This window comes from Podarcis liolepis (assembly GCF_965112155.1).
Source record: "Podarcis liolepis genome assembly, chromosome: 6".
Lineage (NCBI taxonomy): Eukaryota > Metazoa > Chordata > Lepidosauria > Squamata > Lacertidae > Podarcis > Podarcis liolepis.
In genome coordinates, this window is record NC_139559.1 from 34,966,281 (window position 1) to 34,984,120 (window position 17,840).

The following is a 17,840-nucleotide window of genomic DNA, read 5'->3' on the forward strand; positions in this document are numbered from 1 at the left end:
GCTTTTGGGGGTGTGGAGGTGGTAGGCCAAAACATCCCATCATGTGCACCCCCACCTACAGCCCAAAGTAAGAGGAGTCCAGGCACAGAGTTTGCAACCACATCTGCTCTTTGTGAAAACGAGGCCTTGGTCGGGCAGAACCATTAGAATAGGCCTGACTAGTTTCAAAGCAACAAAATGTTTTTTTATATATCTGGGACAATTCATCAAGGTCAGTCTAGACCATAGGCAAACTCCGGCCCTCCAGATGTTTGGGACTCCAACTCTCATCATCCCTCATCACTGCTCCTGTTAGCTAGGGATGATGAGAGTTGGAGTCCCAAACATCTGGAGGGCCGGAGTTTGCCTATGCCTGGTCTAGACTGACCTTGATGAATTGTCCCAGATGTTAAAAAAACATTTTGTTGCTCTGAAACTAGCCAGAGCAACAAAATGACCTTAAATGGTTCTTATCCCTTAAAAGGACAATTAAAGCCCATCAGAGTTACCGGATAAAAACCATTTCTAAAGATTGTCTAAACCATTAACTCTGATGGGCTTTAATTGTCCTTTTAAGTCAGGGGTAGGGGACCTGTGGGTTTCTTGCATGCAAAATGTTTAAAGCAGGAAGGGGGGGGGCTGTAGCAACTGGGTTTTAAAAATACTCAAGCCGTGGATTTCCAATGTAAAGAAGGCTTTCAGTTAAAATTTTAGGGAAACTTTCAAACCAGCATTTTGAATTTACTTCCCTAAAATTTTAACTGAAAGCCTTCACTGCTTGAGTATTTTTAAAACCCAATTTCAAAAACACTCTTCAGGATTTCTGCGAGGTGCATTATGATTTTATCTCTTTGGGTGGAAAGGCACAACTCTGCCCTTAAAGGTCTTGCTATAGAATTTGGGGAGGAAAAATTAAAAATGGGTGTGGCACTAAGCAAGAAACCATTTTGATAATGTTACAGCAACAGAAAGTGTTGTTGACACCAATGATGTAAAAAAAAGAAGAAATGCCTTTTTACTCTTTTCCTCTGTATTGATATCTTTTCCTCTGTATTAATCTTGGAAAAGATTAAAAAGAACTGAGAGCAAAAGTACAGTAAAAGGTTCACAGCTAGTTACGGTGTTAACCAAACACTCTCCTATTGCCAAAAACAACAGATTCCTCATAAAGGAGAACTGTAAGGCTTGTGGTCCACAAACTTAATGCCACTTTCCCCAGTAGGACTAAGATCACTGAAGGAAGGAAATGCACACCATCAGCAGGCCAGTTTAAGTGTGCTTTTGTACCACACTTGATTTTCTGGGTTCTGTCAAACTACTGTTCATTTCACCACTGCCCTCATATAGAGGATGATCTTGTCCAAATGGAGAATAAACTGGCCTGGAGAGTGATATTGCTACAGCAATAAAAGGCTTTGACAGCCTTGAAAACCCAGTTCGTATTCTGTCTGGTCTGGATCATAAGGCTAGTTAGTTTTGCTACATTACAAAGAATTCAGAAATGAAGAGCCCATTTCTGAAAAATGCATGATAGCATGCTATAGCCTTGCCCAAATGTGAACAGCTTGTATGATGATACAGGGCAATAACCCTGACCCTACCGTTTCAGAAATGGGCTCTTCATTTCTGAATTCTTTGTAATGTACCAAAACCAACTAGCCTTATGATCCAGACTGGACAGAATACGAACTGGGCTTTCAAGGCTGTCAAAGCCTTTTATTGCTGTAGCAATACCACTCTCCAAGCCAGTTTACTCTCCATTTGGACAAGATCATCCTCTATATAACGGCAGTGGTGAAATGAACAGTAGTTTGACAGAACCCAGAAATTCAAGTGTGGTACAAAAGCACACGTAAACTGGCCTGCTGATGGTGTGCATTTCCTTACAATACCAAGTGCTACAGCTCTCAAATCTTCCCCAAAGCGCCACATTACTAGTGGTGTTAAATAAAACTTCAGAATATTATGTGCTTTCCAGCAGGCTCTCTTTGGTATAAAAGTTCTTAACACCAAACTAGTAATATTTTACAAGAAACAATCTGCTACACACAAGGGGGAGAAATATAATGTCACAATATAATTTATGGGAAAGTAATTGCACATGCTTAATTACCTCTGCAACATCAGATAAATTTCCCAATGCATTCCCAGCACAATACCCTATTAAAGATGCATCGACAGCTAACAGTATAGGTAATATCGGGGGTGGGGTGGGGAAAACTTTACTCCAAATAAAATACCTAGGACACAAACATTCGTGCATCACCATAGTTTGTAAAGCCATGGTTTCTCAGATTCATGTATATGTAGATTTCCTCAATTGCTCAGCATAGTTGTAAAGCCATGGTTTCTGATTCCCTGGTTTACTGACCGATAGTCAACCATGACTTGCCCATTCAGACATAACACCAACCCACGGTTAAGAAACATAGTTTGGCAAAATGTCTGAATGGACAAGTCATGGTGATGCACGAACTGACAATGACTTAGTCACTGCTCTGCCTCCTTAAGACTGCTGAGCAATTGAGGAGGAAACCTACATATACATGAATCTGAGTGCACAGAGGACAGAAAATAAACGCAGACAAGCAGCTCTGTACCATCAGTTTTAAACTATGGTTAGCAGAAACCATGTTTGGCTTTGATGTCTGAACTGAGGCTATCAATTTCAGTTGGAATGTGTTTAGCACACCCTTAAATTTCTAGCTGAAATCAACAGACGTGAAATACTTAGCTCTGGCCAGATCATTTATGTTGGCATTGAAACTTAAAGCAACCTTTTTTTACCACTTATGTATCCTCAGTTGGATACGCTCAATGAATTGCTTCAGTTTGACGGAGAGCGGAGGGGCTTGCTGGTCCATCATAAGGCAAGCTCACTGTAAACTCTAGTCACACTACATAGTCATTTAAGGCACTACAATATTTGGGGGTGGGGGTGGGGGACACACCAGTCACACATACCTGTGCAAAACAAACCAGAAGGTATCCTTGCCTCTCATGCGGCTCCATTTTTCTCTCTCTCAGTGCTACAGTGATGAGCTCTAGACAATTGCATTATTTCACATACATTCCAACATGTATCAACTCATTTTGGTTTAAATACAAAGGAATAGATAAATTTCATCCCCAGAAACATTTAAGAGTTAGACGAACACTAAGTACAGAGTTCAAGTATAACCACTACACATTTTGATTACAAAGACATAACATTTGGGATTAGCAGGAAATTTTGCTTGTTATATTTTGTTCTAATCAATATGTACATATTTCATTTTCTGTAAAATATTAAAACACCACCATTACAAAACTTCTAAAATAGTTTTAAATTCAGTAATAAACCTTTAAAATCTGCAATTTATGTGTCATGTTTTTGCAATTCCTACATGCACTTACTGTATACAAGTCTTAATAAGAGCGCTTTAAAGTTTTCTGCCAAGAAGATCCCAGAGGGATATGCTTGCAGGAGTATAAAAAGTTGTACATATCAGTAGGCTGATGTTTTGGTGAATTTCGGATTCCTCAGATAACTAGATCAGGAAATGAAAGATATGAAGGGAAAGAGACCCTTGCATTTCTGGGAAAGGAATCCAGCTCCAAATGTTATTTTTTAAAAATCAAACTGAAAGGGTGTAATTGTCTGAGCTCCTGATGAAGTCTATGGAAATGAACAGGTGATGTGTTATCTCCTATTCAATTCAGCAAGTCCCAATCAGAAGAAGTTCCCAGTGGCTCCTGCCCTCAAGTCATAATGCAAACCTATGCTTTTCAGCACAGAACAAGAGCTTTCTGGCAAAACAGTCAAAAACCATATTCTAGGCTGTGATCACACATACAACAGAAAGTAAATTCATACTTTCTGTGGGTTTTTTTTTAAAAAAACTCAACTTTATTTTAGAGATTCATACATTAAATTTTTAAAACGAGAGGGAAAAGATTTATGGTGTAAATGGAGAATGATAATAAAAATTGCTACACTAGCTTTAAACAAAAGACAATTAAAACCAAGAAACTGGGGAGCGAAATATATAGATATATATATATACATATATAAAATATACACACAGAGAAATGAGAAGGTAACTGCTTTTGCAGAATTCAGCTATTGCCTATCAAGAATGTGAATTACAAAATTAACTTTAAAATACTAACTCAAGTTTATAAATCTGCCCTAGCAACCTAGAGTTAAATGTGCATTTTTAGTGGCAATATGGATTTGTGCAAGCTGCTAAAATAATTTAAACAAGTACTAAGGTAAGTTTAAGAGTTAAAAAAATCCAGCCTTTTCACAAAGTCCTTGGTTTCCTTTCCCCATTTGATTAAGATAAGAATAGCTTTAAATAAACGGGGGTTCAGGCCTTCGATGTTGTTTTTTTAAAGCATCCATGAAAGTTTAACTGTAAAATCTGAATGTGAATATGACTCAAAAGGTTCTGCCCGGTGTTTACCTGAGCTTTCCCCCAAACAGCAGGGCTCCACCAAGTGACAACCAGACTCTAGACAGCATACAGAGAATTGTCAACAAGAGGAAGGTGGTCCCATTATTCTCCTCCGATTCTGCAGATGGTCCTGTTGTGGAGCTGTTAGAATATTGCAAAACCCACTGCAGATCTCATCACTTCTACGATCAAGTTGAAAACAATTACCATTAATCCCTGCCCAAGAGCTACAAGTAAGAGTACTGATTAATCTTGGTAGGACTCAGTGGGTATCCAGTGTAAATAGCAGATCCTCTGGAAGCACCAATATAGGATTGGGTGGCAAACTGATGCTGATACTGAGCAGGTGCTACATTGGCAGAGGTTAGCAAGCTGGGCCCCACACTGACTGGGACCTGGTGCACAAGAGTGCTCGGGTGGGTGGTGTATGTGGTGTGCCGGGAAGAGCCCTGAGGGGAAAAGAGATGCGCGATGGAGTTGGTGGAGCCCAGAGTGGCAGCAGTAGTAGGTGCGTAGGTGTACATGTGAGGCTGGCTCGCCGTTGCTGCTGCCAAGTGGGGATGCACTGGGCTACTATGCTGGAAGGTGTAGGGAGCCTGAGCGATCGTTGTTGGCAGCGGAGCGACATAGGCCTGTTGTCTCCGTGGAGCTGGGTTTCCACTTCTCTCTTGTGAAGCCAGGACAGTTCCTTGCTGGTTCTGCAAAGCAGGGGAAAAGTGCAATGGATAAAACATTCAGACGGACATTATTCAAAGAACCCGTATTAGGAGCCATCCATGTAGATGAATAATTTGAAGGGCTAAGATGGAACAGACTTGTTCTCTGTTGTTCCAAAGGACAGGACGGAAATTAAAGAGCAGCAGGTTTTGGCTAAACATTAGGAGGAACTTAAGAGCTATAAAACAATGAACAGAGGTTCTTTGCTGGAGGGATTTAAAGCAGGGGCTGGACAACCATTTCTCTGGGGTGCTGCTGTTGCATCCTGCATTGCAGATACTCCACTAAGAAAGTGGTTGGAGTAGATTACCTCCAAATTCTAAATATTCTAAAATTATCAATGCTTATTCTGAAGCAACAAACTAATGGCACAAGCCAACTCTGGTTTCAGCTCTAAAGAGAGATAGATATTACTTAGAACTGCTCAATATGGCATCAAGTTGTAGCACAAAATGTTTAGCTGGAAACATGAGAGGAAGACAATATGATAGCTTAGCTTGAAAACCAAGATTCTGTGACATTGCACTCTCCCCAGCACTGAATCTGGCTCAAAGCCTAGATACCACAGCAACTCAAAAACCTTTCATATAGTAGAGGTTCCTGGAATGTGCTGGAAGGAACAATGTGTGGCAGATCTGGTGCACAGGCCTTATTTTGGCCCCAAACTGTAGGGACATGAAGTACAAACAGAATTGACAACTGAATTCAAATCTGCCTGAATACAGGTGACTCCCTACTTATGTGGGGGTTACGTTCTGGGCCCCTATGTGCATTAAGTGAAATGGCTCACAAGGAGACATTCCTTGTGGTTCCCGAGGAGACCCTCCCCAGAGCCCAAAGAGGACATCCTCTTCATGCCCTGGGGAGGGTCTCCTTGCAAGCCATGAGGGCACTCCAGTGCTCCCCACTTCCAGGTTCCCCGCACCATGCATGTGTGGTCGCGCACAAATGGGGAGTTGCCTCTACTACCCCTTGCAATTCCCATCTATAGCAGCTCCCTTGTGCTTCATCATTTGGAGTATTTCTCACTGTTCAAGCTTCACTAGTCATTGCTAATGTCCAACACCACAGCAGGATCTACAGCCAGTATTCATCTGAAAGGAGAGCCCTGATTACCTGGCTAAGGTTGAGCGGCTGTACACCATTTGTCACCACCCGGTGTTGCCGGTATCCTGTTGGCGTGATACAGCACCCTGATGCTTGTCCACTTACAGATGCCACTGGCTTGGTCTTGCTCAGGCTACTCAGGACACCTGCAATGTTAAATCAGCGTTTAGTCCACAACATAGCCTCACTTTGTAAAGGAGCTGAAACTAGATATTGTGGCTGGAAACCAGCATAGACTGTATGAATTCCCCCACCCCCTCGCCACAATAAACAGCTGATCCATGTCATATGAAAAACTACTTCTGCTAGTACCCTCCGTTTTAAAACTGATTTGCCATGCAGCATGACGGTAATAAATTGAACTGTACACAGTATTCCAAGTGTGGTCACACCACAGATTTCTATGAAGGTATTACAAAAATAGCAGTTATCAGAACTTTTATTACTCCAAAAATGCTCCCTCCACAAAACAAAGTTTGAAATTGGGGAATATTAAATGCAGCTCTGTTAAAGATGCATAGCAACCAGTTACTATGGAGGGAAATAATTGTACAAGTGAAGATTATCCTAAAATGACTTGATAGCTTTACAAGCAAACAAAGGAGCACCTACACAGGGGGGGGGGGGGTCTGCAAAGCATGGGCCATAAAACACTCAACCTAGTTGAAATTTAAAGTTCAGGATAATCTTACTATTTTGAGTATTTAAAGGCCAGTTCTCTGGGCAAATGCCCATCCAAATAAGAAACCTATGTTTAAATTGCTCAACATAGTAAGTCCTCCACTCATCAAGAGCAACCATACATCTATAATGAACACATGGCTGGATCACTGTTTTAACTGTTTTTATGTTTCATATATGTTATTATATTGTATATCACTTTGGGAAGCCTCGTGCAAAGTGACACAAATACAATTAAGATAAAGAGGTAACTTAGTGAATGTCGGCGGTAGTAGAAATACTCTTATATTGGAGGGAAGAGTTGTACTGTATAGATCTTTGCCCCTCTCTAGTAACAACTTTATTGTATTTTAAATATATACAAATGGTCACAAAAGATATATACATACAACAGAGTGCTGTCTGTGGTGTGTGTGTGTGTGTGTGTGTGTGTGTGTGTGTGTGTGTGTGTAAAACCAACAGACTAAAATGAAAATGAGCTCCATGATGGAAGACAGTTTTGCTGGCAACCATTCTTACCTGAGGCCTGGGTGGCTACGATACAGTCACTGAGCTGTGTTTTGAGAGGCACAATAATGGTGCGGGAGTTGGAGCTTTCAGCTGCCCCTCGGCTTGGCTCTAGAGTTCCCCCGGAGCTCCTGAGCGTGGAAAGCGCATTCGATGCATAGGGGCTATTCAGCGAGGAGTCTGAATCAGGGGAGTCGTTAACGGTAACGTAGCTGATGACATTGGATCTCTGCTTCATGCCCAAGCTAAGAGAAAAACATTCAACTGCTTTATTACAACATTTCACCAAATGTATATCCAGGACATTCAGACACACAAAGGAGCCAAATAAAGGGGTATAATACTACTTGCTGCAAGCTTCACAATTCTAAGAATTGCATTAGGTATTACATTCGTACCCCATCTTTTCTCCCCAGAGCAAACATGAGGAGTACACCATTTCATTCTCAAAACTGCCCTATTAGGCTAGGCTGAGTGGGTGCAGCGGGCCCAAAGTGAGCTTCAGGGTGAAGTAGGAATTGAAATCTAGGTGTTTCAGTCCAAGTCCATCATCCTATTCACTGCATCACTCTGACTCAACACATTTTCTAAAGCACAGCCCCCCAACCACCCCTTAGCGTTCAAGTCAGGGGAGACAAACCCAGCAAGTATTATGTCTAAATTGGTTCATACAACTGAAACTTCAAGCAACATTTCTCCAAGTCCATGCAGATGCACTGCTGCTTTTTCTCTCCCACCTCTTCTCAGCTTTATATTTAATTCTGTGCCTCCCTCAATTTTCTTTAGCTTTTACCCTTTATAAAGACAAAGAAATTTAAGGTTTGAAGGCAAAAGTTCAAATTCCTCTAAGCACCGTTTCTGATATCCCCTGGAGTGTGCCAGCTCAAATTACAATGGAATTAGTATTTTATTACACTATCTTTTATGTTCACTTACTGTTTAGTTGACTCATACAGAACAAACCTATGTGGCATAATCCACAACTTCCTTGCATGACTAAAAATGGTTGTGTATTGGTTCCTAGCCACCAGATCTAGAATACTGTCCAGAACATCTGACTAGAGCTATAAAAGCAGTGTTCAGTTATCCACCATGTCCCAAGAAAGATGAACAATCCAATGGCTATCCCCCAACACTTAAAAACGAACCTGCTCAAAAATTCTTGAGTGGTATTCCTGACTTATCTTTGGAATTCCCTAAAGGACTGCATTAGCAATGGTCCCTTAGGAAGGAGCTAAAACCTCTACCTTGCAGGCTTGTATTTGTTGTCCTCCTCTTCATCAGTGTCACTGCGGATGGTGATTACGCTGACTGGGGGGCTGGGAGTGTCTGGAATGACTATGGGCTGGTGCTGCTCCTGCCCCGGAAGGAAAGCATTGGAGGAGGAAGATGTGGCACGCAGTGGGCTGCTCCCAATTAGAGAGTAGACTTGAGATGGAATTGCCTCTAGTGTAGATGCAGGCCTACGGAAAAATACAATGATGGTTATCATAAGCAAATCCATTGGTGGGCAATATTGACACTCCCTTGTTAGAAAGGGATTTGTACTAGCTTGACTAGTGAAGCTTAAAGGACAATGTACAAATCAGTACAAAATAACATCAATTAGAAGTCATAGGAGGCCCATATCAGTGAATGTCCCAAACACCGCTTGAGATCTTTCATACTCCACGTTTAGATGGCTTATATTAACTATTTCTAAACTACAGAAACATCTGTAGGTGCCAATACAAGACAGTTCTCAGAACAGGACTGCCAAAGTAAGATTTAACCCAGTTTTAACTTTACTGCTATTAGGCAACTCACAGGGTTTAAATAATATGGGCCTGTTTGAAAAGTGCTTCCTCTCTATTTTGTTCAAGAACCATCACAGTGGGAAGAAGTCCTTACTTTGTGGCACTATGAGATGGCTGTTTGTTCTTCTTTGCTGGCACGACATTATTTTGCTGCTGCCTCACAACATGAGCCACTCCAACATTCAAAGGCTGGGTTGTAGCCAGAGTCACATGGTTGGTCAGCAAAGATGGCTGCTGCATGATTGTGCTGTACTGATTTCCATGTGAATGGGCGTTTCTAAAGGCAAAAGGAAAGAATGCAGAAATGCCCATCTTAGGTACCGTAGAAAAGACACCAACTCATTGAGTAGCTTTCCCCATCCTTGTGCCCTCCTCCAGATAATGGTGGACTACCCCAGCCAGCCTGGCCAAGTTAGAGATCACCAGGAGGTAGGGGAGCCTGCCTTAGAATGCATGATCTGATGTTTGTCCTTGGTTTGCCAATCTATCTAAACAGACAAGCACCACAAGCTTCCCAAGTAAGGGGGGGGGGGAGAATTATATCCTTAATCCTAGTAGATCATCAATAAAGTACAGGACCATTTCCCAAAAGCCACAAAAGAAAACAACCCAGACAGGTCTTGCATAGCTTTCAAAACATACCTAAACTTCACAAAACTCAGGAGAAGGGAGTTCCATTGTCTCACTGCCAATTCTACATGCACTCATTATAAAGGTAAAGGTAAAGCGGACCCCTGACCATTAGGTCCAGTCGTGACCGACTCTGGGGTTGCAGCGCTCATCTCACTTTATTGGCCAAGGGAGCCAGCATACAGTTCCCGGGTAATGTGGCCAGCATGACTTAGCCGCTTCTGGCGAACCAGAGCAGCGCACGGAAACGCCGTTTACCTTCCCGCCGGAGCAGTACCTATTTATCTACTTGCACTTTGAGGTGCTTTCGAAATGCTAGGTTGGCAGGAGCAGGGACCGAGCAACGGGAGCTCACCCCGTCGCGGGGATTCAAACCGCCGACCTTCTGATCAGCAAGTCCTAGGTTCTGTGGTTTAACCCACAGCGCAACCCGCGTCCCTCGCACTCATTATACACACACACACTTGTGTCAGGCATACAGGTATCAGAAGGCAGAGGTCAATACAATGCTATTAAACAAGTGATATAAGCATGGATGGGGAACCTATAGGCCCTTCTGATGCTATGGACTACAACTCCCATCAGCCCCAGCCAGTATGTCAGAGATGATGCACGCCTAAGAAAATCTGGAGGACCCTGGTTCCACTCCCATTATATAGAAAATGAGATGACGTTTCACTGCTTATTTTACATCTCAAAATGGTGCAAGAGTTCAATCATTCATTTTGGAGCCTCATTCCCTGAGGCTCGGGAAACTCTGCTGAATGGAGCGGGCTGCGGAGGCAAATCCTTAAATACTGGGTGGAAGCAACATCCAGACGTGGAGCTCCCACTTGCGGCATTTGCCTGCACCCAATTTTCAGGGATTCCTCCCCTTCTCACGGCACTACTGTTCACCCCAGAGACTGGGGAGAGAGGGAGGGAGGGAGGGAGGGAGGGAGGGAGGAGGTCCAGTCCATGGGAAGCCAATTCTTTTAGGTCCAACAATCTACCAGCATCTCCTTGTGTTTCAAGCCTCAAAACATGTAATGTGGAAAGATTACGTCTACTTTTCTGCTCACCTCCAGTCGGCCAACTGCTGGTTGCTTCCAATTGTCTCTGGAATCACAGCTGTAGGCTGAACAGAATTGTGCAGTGCAACCCCTGGAAGTTGTTGCCAGGTAGAAGGCAACAAGATCTGCTGGGTGCCTCCAGGCCAAGCCTGCTGCAAGACAGCAAACAGAAAAACAAAAGGTTTACTAAGATTAACGTTTTAAAGACTGGGGAAGAAAAATCAATTTGTTCAAAGTAAAAGAAGTAAGTAGACTGTTAACTTGCAGAGATAACGGCATGTGACTGCATTTCTACAAATAATTTTACAAAAGGAAGTGAACAAGATATTCAGGGATAAAACACCCCCGTCACTCTTGTTACGTTTACATCACAGAGGCTACCTGCCACTGAGTTTGATGTTCATATTGTACTGCAGAAAATGTATCAGAATGCATCTAGGGCTCGGTATTGGGGGGGGGGGAGTTATTTCCAAATTATTGGGGTGGGTGAGCCTTGGGGACTTCAGGACATGGGTGTGTGGGGAGAGGGAGGATGAGTTTTTAGTATTATTTTCTTCCAATGCCAGTGGTTGGTTATCACATGGGAAGGAAGTAAATGTTCACAAAAGTATTTTCAGCCTGAAATCTGCCTTTTTGGAGTTACCTGAATACCTACCCTCCTCACCAATTAACTTAGTATACAAACTCATAGATGCTTGCACAGTGCAGCAAATTTGTTGCACACAATCCATGCAAGGATCTCTGCATCCACACTTGGAGAACAGATGTTGGTACAGGGCAGGAGGGAAGTACAGCAGGATTGGCTGAGTCCAAATGGTTGGGGAATAACTTCTTTGAAGATCACACATTATAGAAATAAAAAAGTTGTGGGTATTCCAAAAGGTAAAGTGAACAAGATTTGAGAGTTTCCTTGCCTGCGCATGAAACTTTGGGCAAATACCCTAAAGAAATTGATAACTTGCTATTACAGTGGCTTTAGGCACATCAACTGCACATATGATCCAGCTATTAGAATTGCAAGAGAATACAATTATTTGGCTCTCAGGGGTTTTTAAGTATCTTCAGCATATATTTTATAAAAAGAATGGCTATAGATTACAAATGAAATTTAACTTCTTACAACTATTTCTCAGTTACCAGGGTCTACACATTTTAGACAGGCTTTAGAGGCATACTTTGTTTCTAGTAGACTCTGGACTCAGCTGCATTGGCAAGGAAAAAGCGCTTTATATAAGTTGTTTATGCATTCTAACACTACAACACCAGATGGTGCTGTGGAGTTCCATTTTTGCCAACCCAATTTCTCCTAAAGTTTGCAACGCATTGAACTGAAGTGTCTTTGATGTGTCTAGTTTTAGGATTCTTGCTCCGTGTTTGCAGTCATGAGATTGTTTTCTATCACATGACTGCGTATGTTTTCATTCCACAATGTGGGAAGTGACGGAGACAGGATGTTTTGATGTTACTGTGTTCCGTGAAGTGGGACATTTGTCCTTTGTCTCTTTCTCTTTGCTGTCTGATGAGAATGCTCCGAGTGTATTATATGTAAATAAAGTAGATTAGCCAAAATGCTGAGCCATTGAGTCTGTTAAGCGAAATGCGAAAACTCTGCAGGATCGCTAAGCGTACTAATGCCTTTTGGTATCAGTCGCTGTGATCTTCGGGCTGGAGAAAGCTTTTGAAGCTCCCGAATGACTGACCAGATGCCCTACTTTTGAAAATTTCGGTGGTCGTCCCTAATAGGCAAAGGATTTTATGTATGCTAAAAAAGAAAGACCAGGGCTGAGCGATATCTGGTGTTCACCATTGTGGTATATCAGCAGCTAATCATCATGATATTCCAATATATCACAATGTTGGAAATTGGAGATCAGGCATAGGGATGAGGGTAGGAGCAGTCACAGAGATTGGGCGGGTGGGGTGCTTGCAGGTCAGGTATGGGCATGAGGGAAGGAGCAGCTGCAGGGATGGGATGGGTGTGGTGAGGAGAAGAGGAAGCAGAGTCACCTCCACTGCATGTAGTTTGAGTGGGAGAGGACTGGGGGGGGTGCTTCAAGCTGCTGTCAGGGGGCAGCCAATGAACATGAATATACACTGTGGCTGCTGCAGCTTTCCTGCTAAGTAAAGCTGCTCTACCTCAGTGCCAGGGGAAGGTAGTGCCACGGTGTCTTGAAATGAGGACCGTCAGCTGCCCTGTTTTCCCTCGGCATGAGGCACAGGTGCCAGGTGCAGGGGGGGCTAGGTGCTCCAGGCCCCCTGCACATCCCTCATGAAGTGGCCAGGCACCCACAATTTTCTGCACCAGGTTTGCACACGCCATGGGGGAGCAGGGGAGAGGGAACCCGCTGGGCACAGGCCAGCATGAGAATACTGCCTCGGCAGCAACACTGCTTTGACTCTCCTTTCCACCTCCAGGGTCAGATCTGCCCGAGGACCGGTGCTGTGGCTGGACACAAGGGAGCTGGTAGCTGCCACACACAAAGCCCTTAACACAGTGGTGTCCAAACTTTTTTTCAAAGAGAGCCTGATTTGATGAAGTGAAGGGCAGTGAGGGCCGACCAAAGGGCCAAACGAAGTTGTTGGACCTTTTTTTAGGATTGAAATTGTGAATTTTTTAGGATTTTACCCCAAAGCTGTTGAACTTTTTTAGGGTTGTAGTTGTTGAGTTTTTTTAGGGTTGACTCAAACGTTGAGATGCCTTTCGGAGCGAGGAGCCAGGCTCCAATGAGGAGGTTGAGCCCCATCTCAAAATTGAACCCAGGCGTGTGGCATCTGCATACACCACGGGCATGCTGACATCAAATGCACTCAATCATGCGATATTGGTGTTGCCTTGAAATCGGCTGCCCTGCTTTCCCTTGTGCAAGGAGTGATATATTGCTGCATATTGCTAGGTCAAAATTGTTATCACAGTGTGATTTCAAAACTGATTTTGGCCAACATATTGAAAAATCACACAGCCCTAAAAGAGACCATAGCAGTTGTGAGGTTACCATGAAAAAAGGGACATAAAATTAGTTGAGGGGGGAGGCAAGGGAGGGGTCCCTGGACCCCATGGGTGAGTTCCATGGACCCCTAATTGGGAACCACTGGGATCCAGCCTCTGTGGCTCCACTACAGCACTTTCTGCTCTGCAGACCAAGCAAGCAGGGGTGGCTCGTCTGGTGGGACACAGAAGCAGCACTAGCCTCCTGGCAGTGGAGTTGCTGGGATGGAAAAGGTAGGGATTGTGTGGCTGCACCAGTAGGAAGGAAGGATTGGCTCTGTAAGCAAGTCCACACAACCCCAACCTTGCAGTCGCCTTTTCCTTCCTGGTAGATGGCACCAGCTCCATGGCTGAGAGGCTATTGCTGTGTCTCTGCCCTACTGAGCGAGCAACTCTAGAGAGCAAGAAATTCTGTTTTGTGCCCACTGCTAAATGACGGTTTACAAGGGAAAGGTGTGGACAGAGTGTATGCTTCTAACAACTCCTCCCCCTCCAAACGATGACACAAAGGCTGCATCCTGGTGCAAGGCATAGCCTGCTGAGATTTTCTTAACTTAAAAAACAGATTAGTGTTTTATAGAAGGTAGTTGTTTTACTGATAATTTGTTAATTATTTTTTATAATTTATGTTACATTTGTGATGTTCTACTATGTTATTTATTGTATGAAAGCCACTTTGCAACTCATGTGAGTGAAAAGCAGCACAAAAATACAAAAAAGTGAAATCTCTACTGACAGCTTCTTTAAAACCTACTCCTATGGTAGACTTCCCCTGCTCATCACAATTAAATGTGTAGTGATCAGTTATAAGCTTGCAGCACTTTCCATATTTAAATTCAAACCCATCCAGTAACAGTGGTTTCCCTACACAGAAAGTCTTCTTAAGATACAAGTTCTGCAGTATATATATATATATATATTTAGAGTTCCACACATATGGTCAAACTGTGAAACCATGCACACATGCCATTTTAAGTTGACATATTTCTGCAATTAACAGATCCACATTACTGGTTCCAAAAAGAAGCCTTCAAGCAGAGAACTGCTAACCCCTCTGCCAATACAAGCGGAATTAAAAAAAAAAGAGAGAATTATGTTAAAAGTCACACCATGCCTCTTTCCAAAAGCCAACACCTGCACAAGACAAAGCAGAGAGTTTAATACAGTGCGAGATCTAATGTCCCACCAGGAGGCAGAAATCGGGCCTTCCAAGCGACGAACTGCTTGACAGAGGAGGGACAAAAATATGCAAAGCTTAGCAAATGGCTAATGCAAACTTAGATGAAGCGGCAAAAGGGAGAAGTGTTGAAAGCACTAAAGGTGAGCACTTCAGGCAAAAGGCTATTAGAAGCCAAAATTCAGAGAGAAAAGCAGGATCCAAGTAGGCAGGTGGATTTAGTCGGGAGGTGGGGGGGTGTAAATTCAGTCATTGCACCACACAAGTACGGAAATTAGTATGGGGTGCAAAATTCAACATTCCAAGAATCTAAGTTTTTGTCTGTGTTTTTAAAGCTAGTTTTTAGACCTTAAGTCTGCAAAGAGGTTTGAAAGAACACAGGCAGTGCCTGGTGAAATCAAAGAAAGAAGGGGGGGGCAATCGCAAAAGGATTTTCAAGTTGTCAGTGCCTTGCAGAGCTCTTCTCCCCTTCCCATGAGCCAAAAGAGGATTGAATATATATACAAAGTGCTTAATTTGAATGATTTATACAGATCTTATACAGCTTTCCTTGTCAATGAATTTTGATTAAGAGTATATACAGTCGAGTATATACAACGCTGGATTAAGTATTCTACAATGTCCAAAGAGGAATGTACCAGATTACTGGATGAGAAACTCAAGTCTTTTACAGCAGCTAGTCACAGACCATTTAGGTTCTGCATAGGCATCCATGTTTCCACAATTGAAATTCAATCTGAATTGAATGAGGGGAGGCAGACAGGAGACCTATGAAATCTTTTAAGTTGTCTTTTCAGCACATGCAATTATATAACCTTTAAGATCCCATCCTGTCTGCCTTCTTACACTTGCTATGGTGTAAACAGCAATGCCAAAAGAAGCAGTTCCTCATCTGGTGAGACTTTGGTTCTGACCAGAGCCAACAATGCTCCAGAATGTATCTATTTGAAGATAAAGATGCTCATGAATTATCACTTTAAAGCCACAAAAGACAACGATGTATGTAACAAATGGAAGTGTGCTTTGCAAGACACGTGAGGACACCAGGGTTTCAAGTGCACTGCAATGTTTCCATAAACTTCACTGATCTGATTCTGGAGTTTCCAATTGACTGTTTTTTGGCACCTACAGTGTGAATTCCACTGAAGGTACCAGTCAAATTCAGAGAGAGAAAGAAAAATTTGAAAATGGACACTTCCCTTAATATCTCCAGCAAGTTTAAGAACAAACTATCCTGAGAAACAGTTTAGAAGGTAAGAGCTCACCTTTAATCTCAACCAAGAAATGCAAAAGGAACTAAAAGTATTGGTGGGAAGCAACATCTCTCTGAGGATGATGCACACTGCCAATGATTGGTCAGAGGTAATGAAAAGCCAGGGAGAATTGGAGGTCAGCATTGTTCAACAGAGGTTAAGAAATCTGTACTGTTAAAGCCGTTTATTAATAAAGTATTTGCCGATATTAGAAGTTTTCAGTGCCTGAAACATTTCTACATGCGAAGAAGCTTTAAAAAGCTTAACTTGTCAAATCCTGGCTGCCCAGATGCGTATGGCAGAGTCAACCTAAAGGCCATACCCCTCGTTTTCAATCAATAAAATGTTAAAAAAGATAGGAGAGTAAAGAAAGAAGAAATACAATTACCACTCTTCTCAGACTAGGAGAAGAGATTGATCGACACACTAGGCTAGTAAAGAACAACAGTCAATGGATCTGGATTCTTTACAGAGCAACACTAAACATCAGAGTCAGACAGTGCTTCAGCAATGTTGGGGAGGAAAAACAACGAGACATTAAGATGTAGCAAGAACACAGCCACAAGATGGCACATGCTTCCATGCCCTCTGCAAGTCTAAGTTAAAACAAAAACTCCGTTAGTGAACACAATCAAGGGAGGCAATTACCAGTACTGCAGCCGTCTGTTCTACTAGCGCTGGCCGGCCGGCTGCGCAGTTCAGAGTAAAAGGCACCGCATACTGCGGCGTGATGGTGGCTACTTGAGGATGAAGAGTTGCTACCATTAGTGGTGTACAGCTTCCCTGAAATGTAGATTAGGCAGTGAGTGAAACAAATGTACTGAGGAAACAGGCCCAGAAAGGCTTTCTCCGCAAGGAAACTAGTGGCGCTTTTGAGTGGCTTGCAGAACTCATGGGTATGCTCTGATATAAATATGCTTTTCTATCAGCTTAATTCAGTATCTCTTGCCTGAAGTGATATTAAGTGATATTAAGTACTCCTGAATTTCAGTGAACAAAAACTTTTGTGTTTACCGTACTTGAGACAATATTAATCCTGAGGAATATCTAAACTAGTGCAGGGAAGGCTTGGAAAGACTAATAGCCTCCAAAATGTCCTATTGGACATGTAAGATTGCAAAACCAGTGTTCTGGTACTTTAAGATAAAAACAGCAATACCTGCCTGTCCATTGACTTTGTTTAAATAAATAAAAGGCAATTCAATGATCAGAATAATTTCATTAAACATCTCCACAACCAAACTGACTTAAAACTTCACTTTCTAATAGATAAGAATTTGTTTTGTTGCACTTACAAAGAATACCATATTGGATTTCTGTTGTGCTAGTTTGAGTAATTCCAAATGCCTTCCACAATAGATATAAAAAAAGGACAAGTTATAAAGTGCATTTTTCATTTATTCATGCCTGACCTGAACATGTTTGCAATGATATCACCCAAGTCCCATGGCAAAGACCACAAAATTATATTAGCCATTTATGTAACCATTAGGCTTTCTGGATCTTCTGGTCTGAA

At 42.5% G+C, this 17,840-nt stretch overlaps 1 protein-coding gene and 1 long non-coding RNA gene across 11 annotated transcripts in view; both read right to left on the bottom strand.

The window, feature by feature from the left end:
* Nucleotides 1-1,428: 1,428 nt before the first annotated feature.
* LOC310709875 lies at nt 1,429-1,865 on the bottom strand. The gene is made up of 2 exons (XR_014527697.1): nt 1,796-1,865; nt 1,429-1,597 (listed from the first exon to the last, which is right to left on the bottom strand). It is a non-coding gene; the product is annotated as an uncharacterized lncRNA (long non-coding RNA).
* Nucleotides 1,866-2,861: 996 nt separating this feature from the next.
* HIPK1 (homeodomain interacting protein kinase 1) overlaps nt 2,862-17,840 on the bottom strand; it is a 39,989-nt gene continuing 25,010 nt past the window's right edge. For 4 of the 10 annotated variants that reach the window (XM_083509923.1, XM_083509920.1, XM_083509925.1 and 1 more), the window contains 7 exons: nt 16,973-17,107; nt 10,918-11,060; nt 9,321-9,503; nt 8,678-8,893; nt 7,443-7,675; nt 6,252-6,388; nt 2,862-5,116 (listed from right to left, as the gene is read on the bottom strand). In XM_083509923.1, the coding sequence (XP_083366049.1) occupies nt 4,646-5,116; nt 6,252-6,388; nt 7,443-7,675; nt 8,678-8,893; nt 9,321-9,503; nt 10,918-11,060; nt 16,973-17,107 (1,518 nt within the window). In that variant the 3' untranslated portion in view covers nt 2,862-4,645. The remainder of the gene's footprint in view (nt 5,117-6,251; nt 6,389-7,442; nt 7,676-8,677; nt 8,894-9,320; nt 9,504-10,917; nt 11,061-16,972; nt 17,108-17,840) is intronic. The other 6 variants (XM_083509924.1, XM_083509922.1, XM_083509926.1 and 3 more) reach the window with 3 other exon arrangements.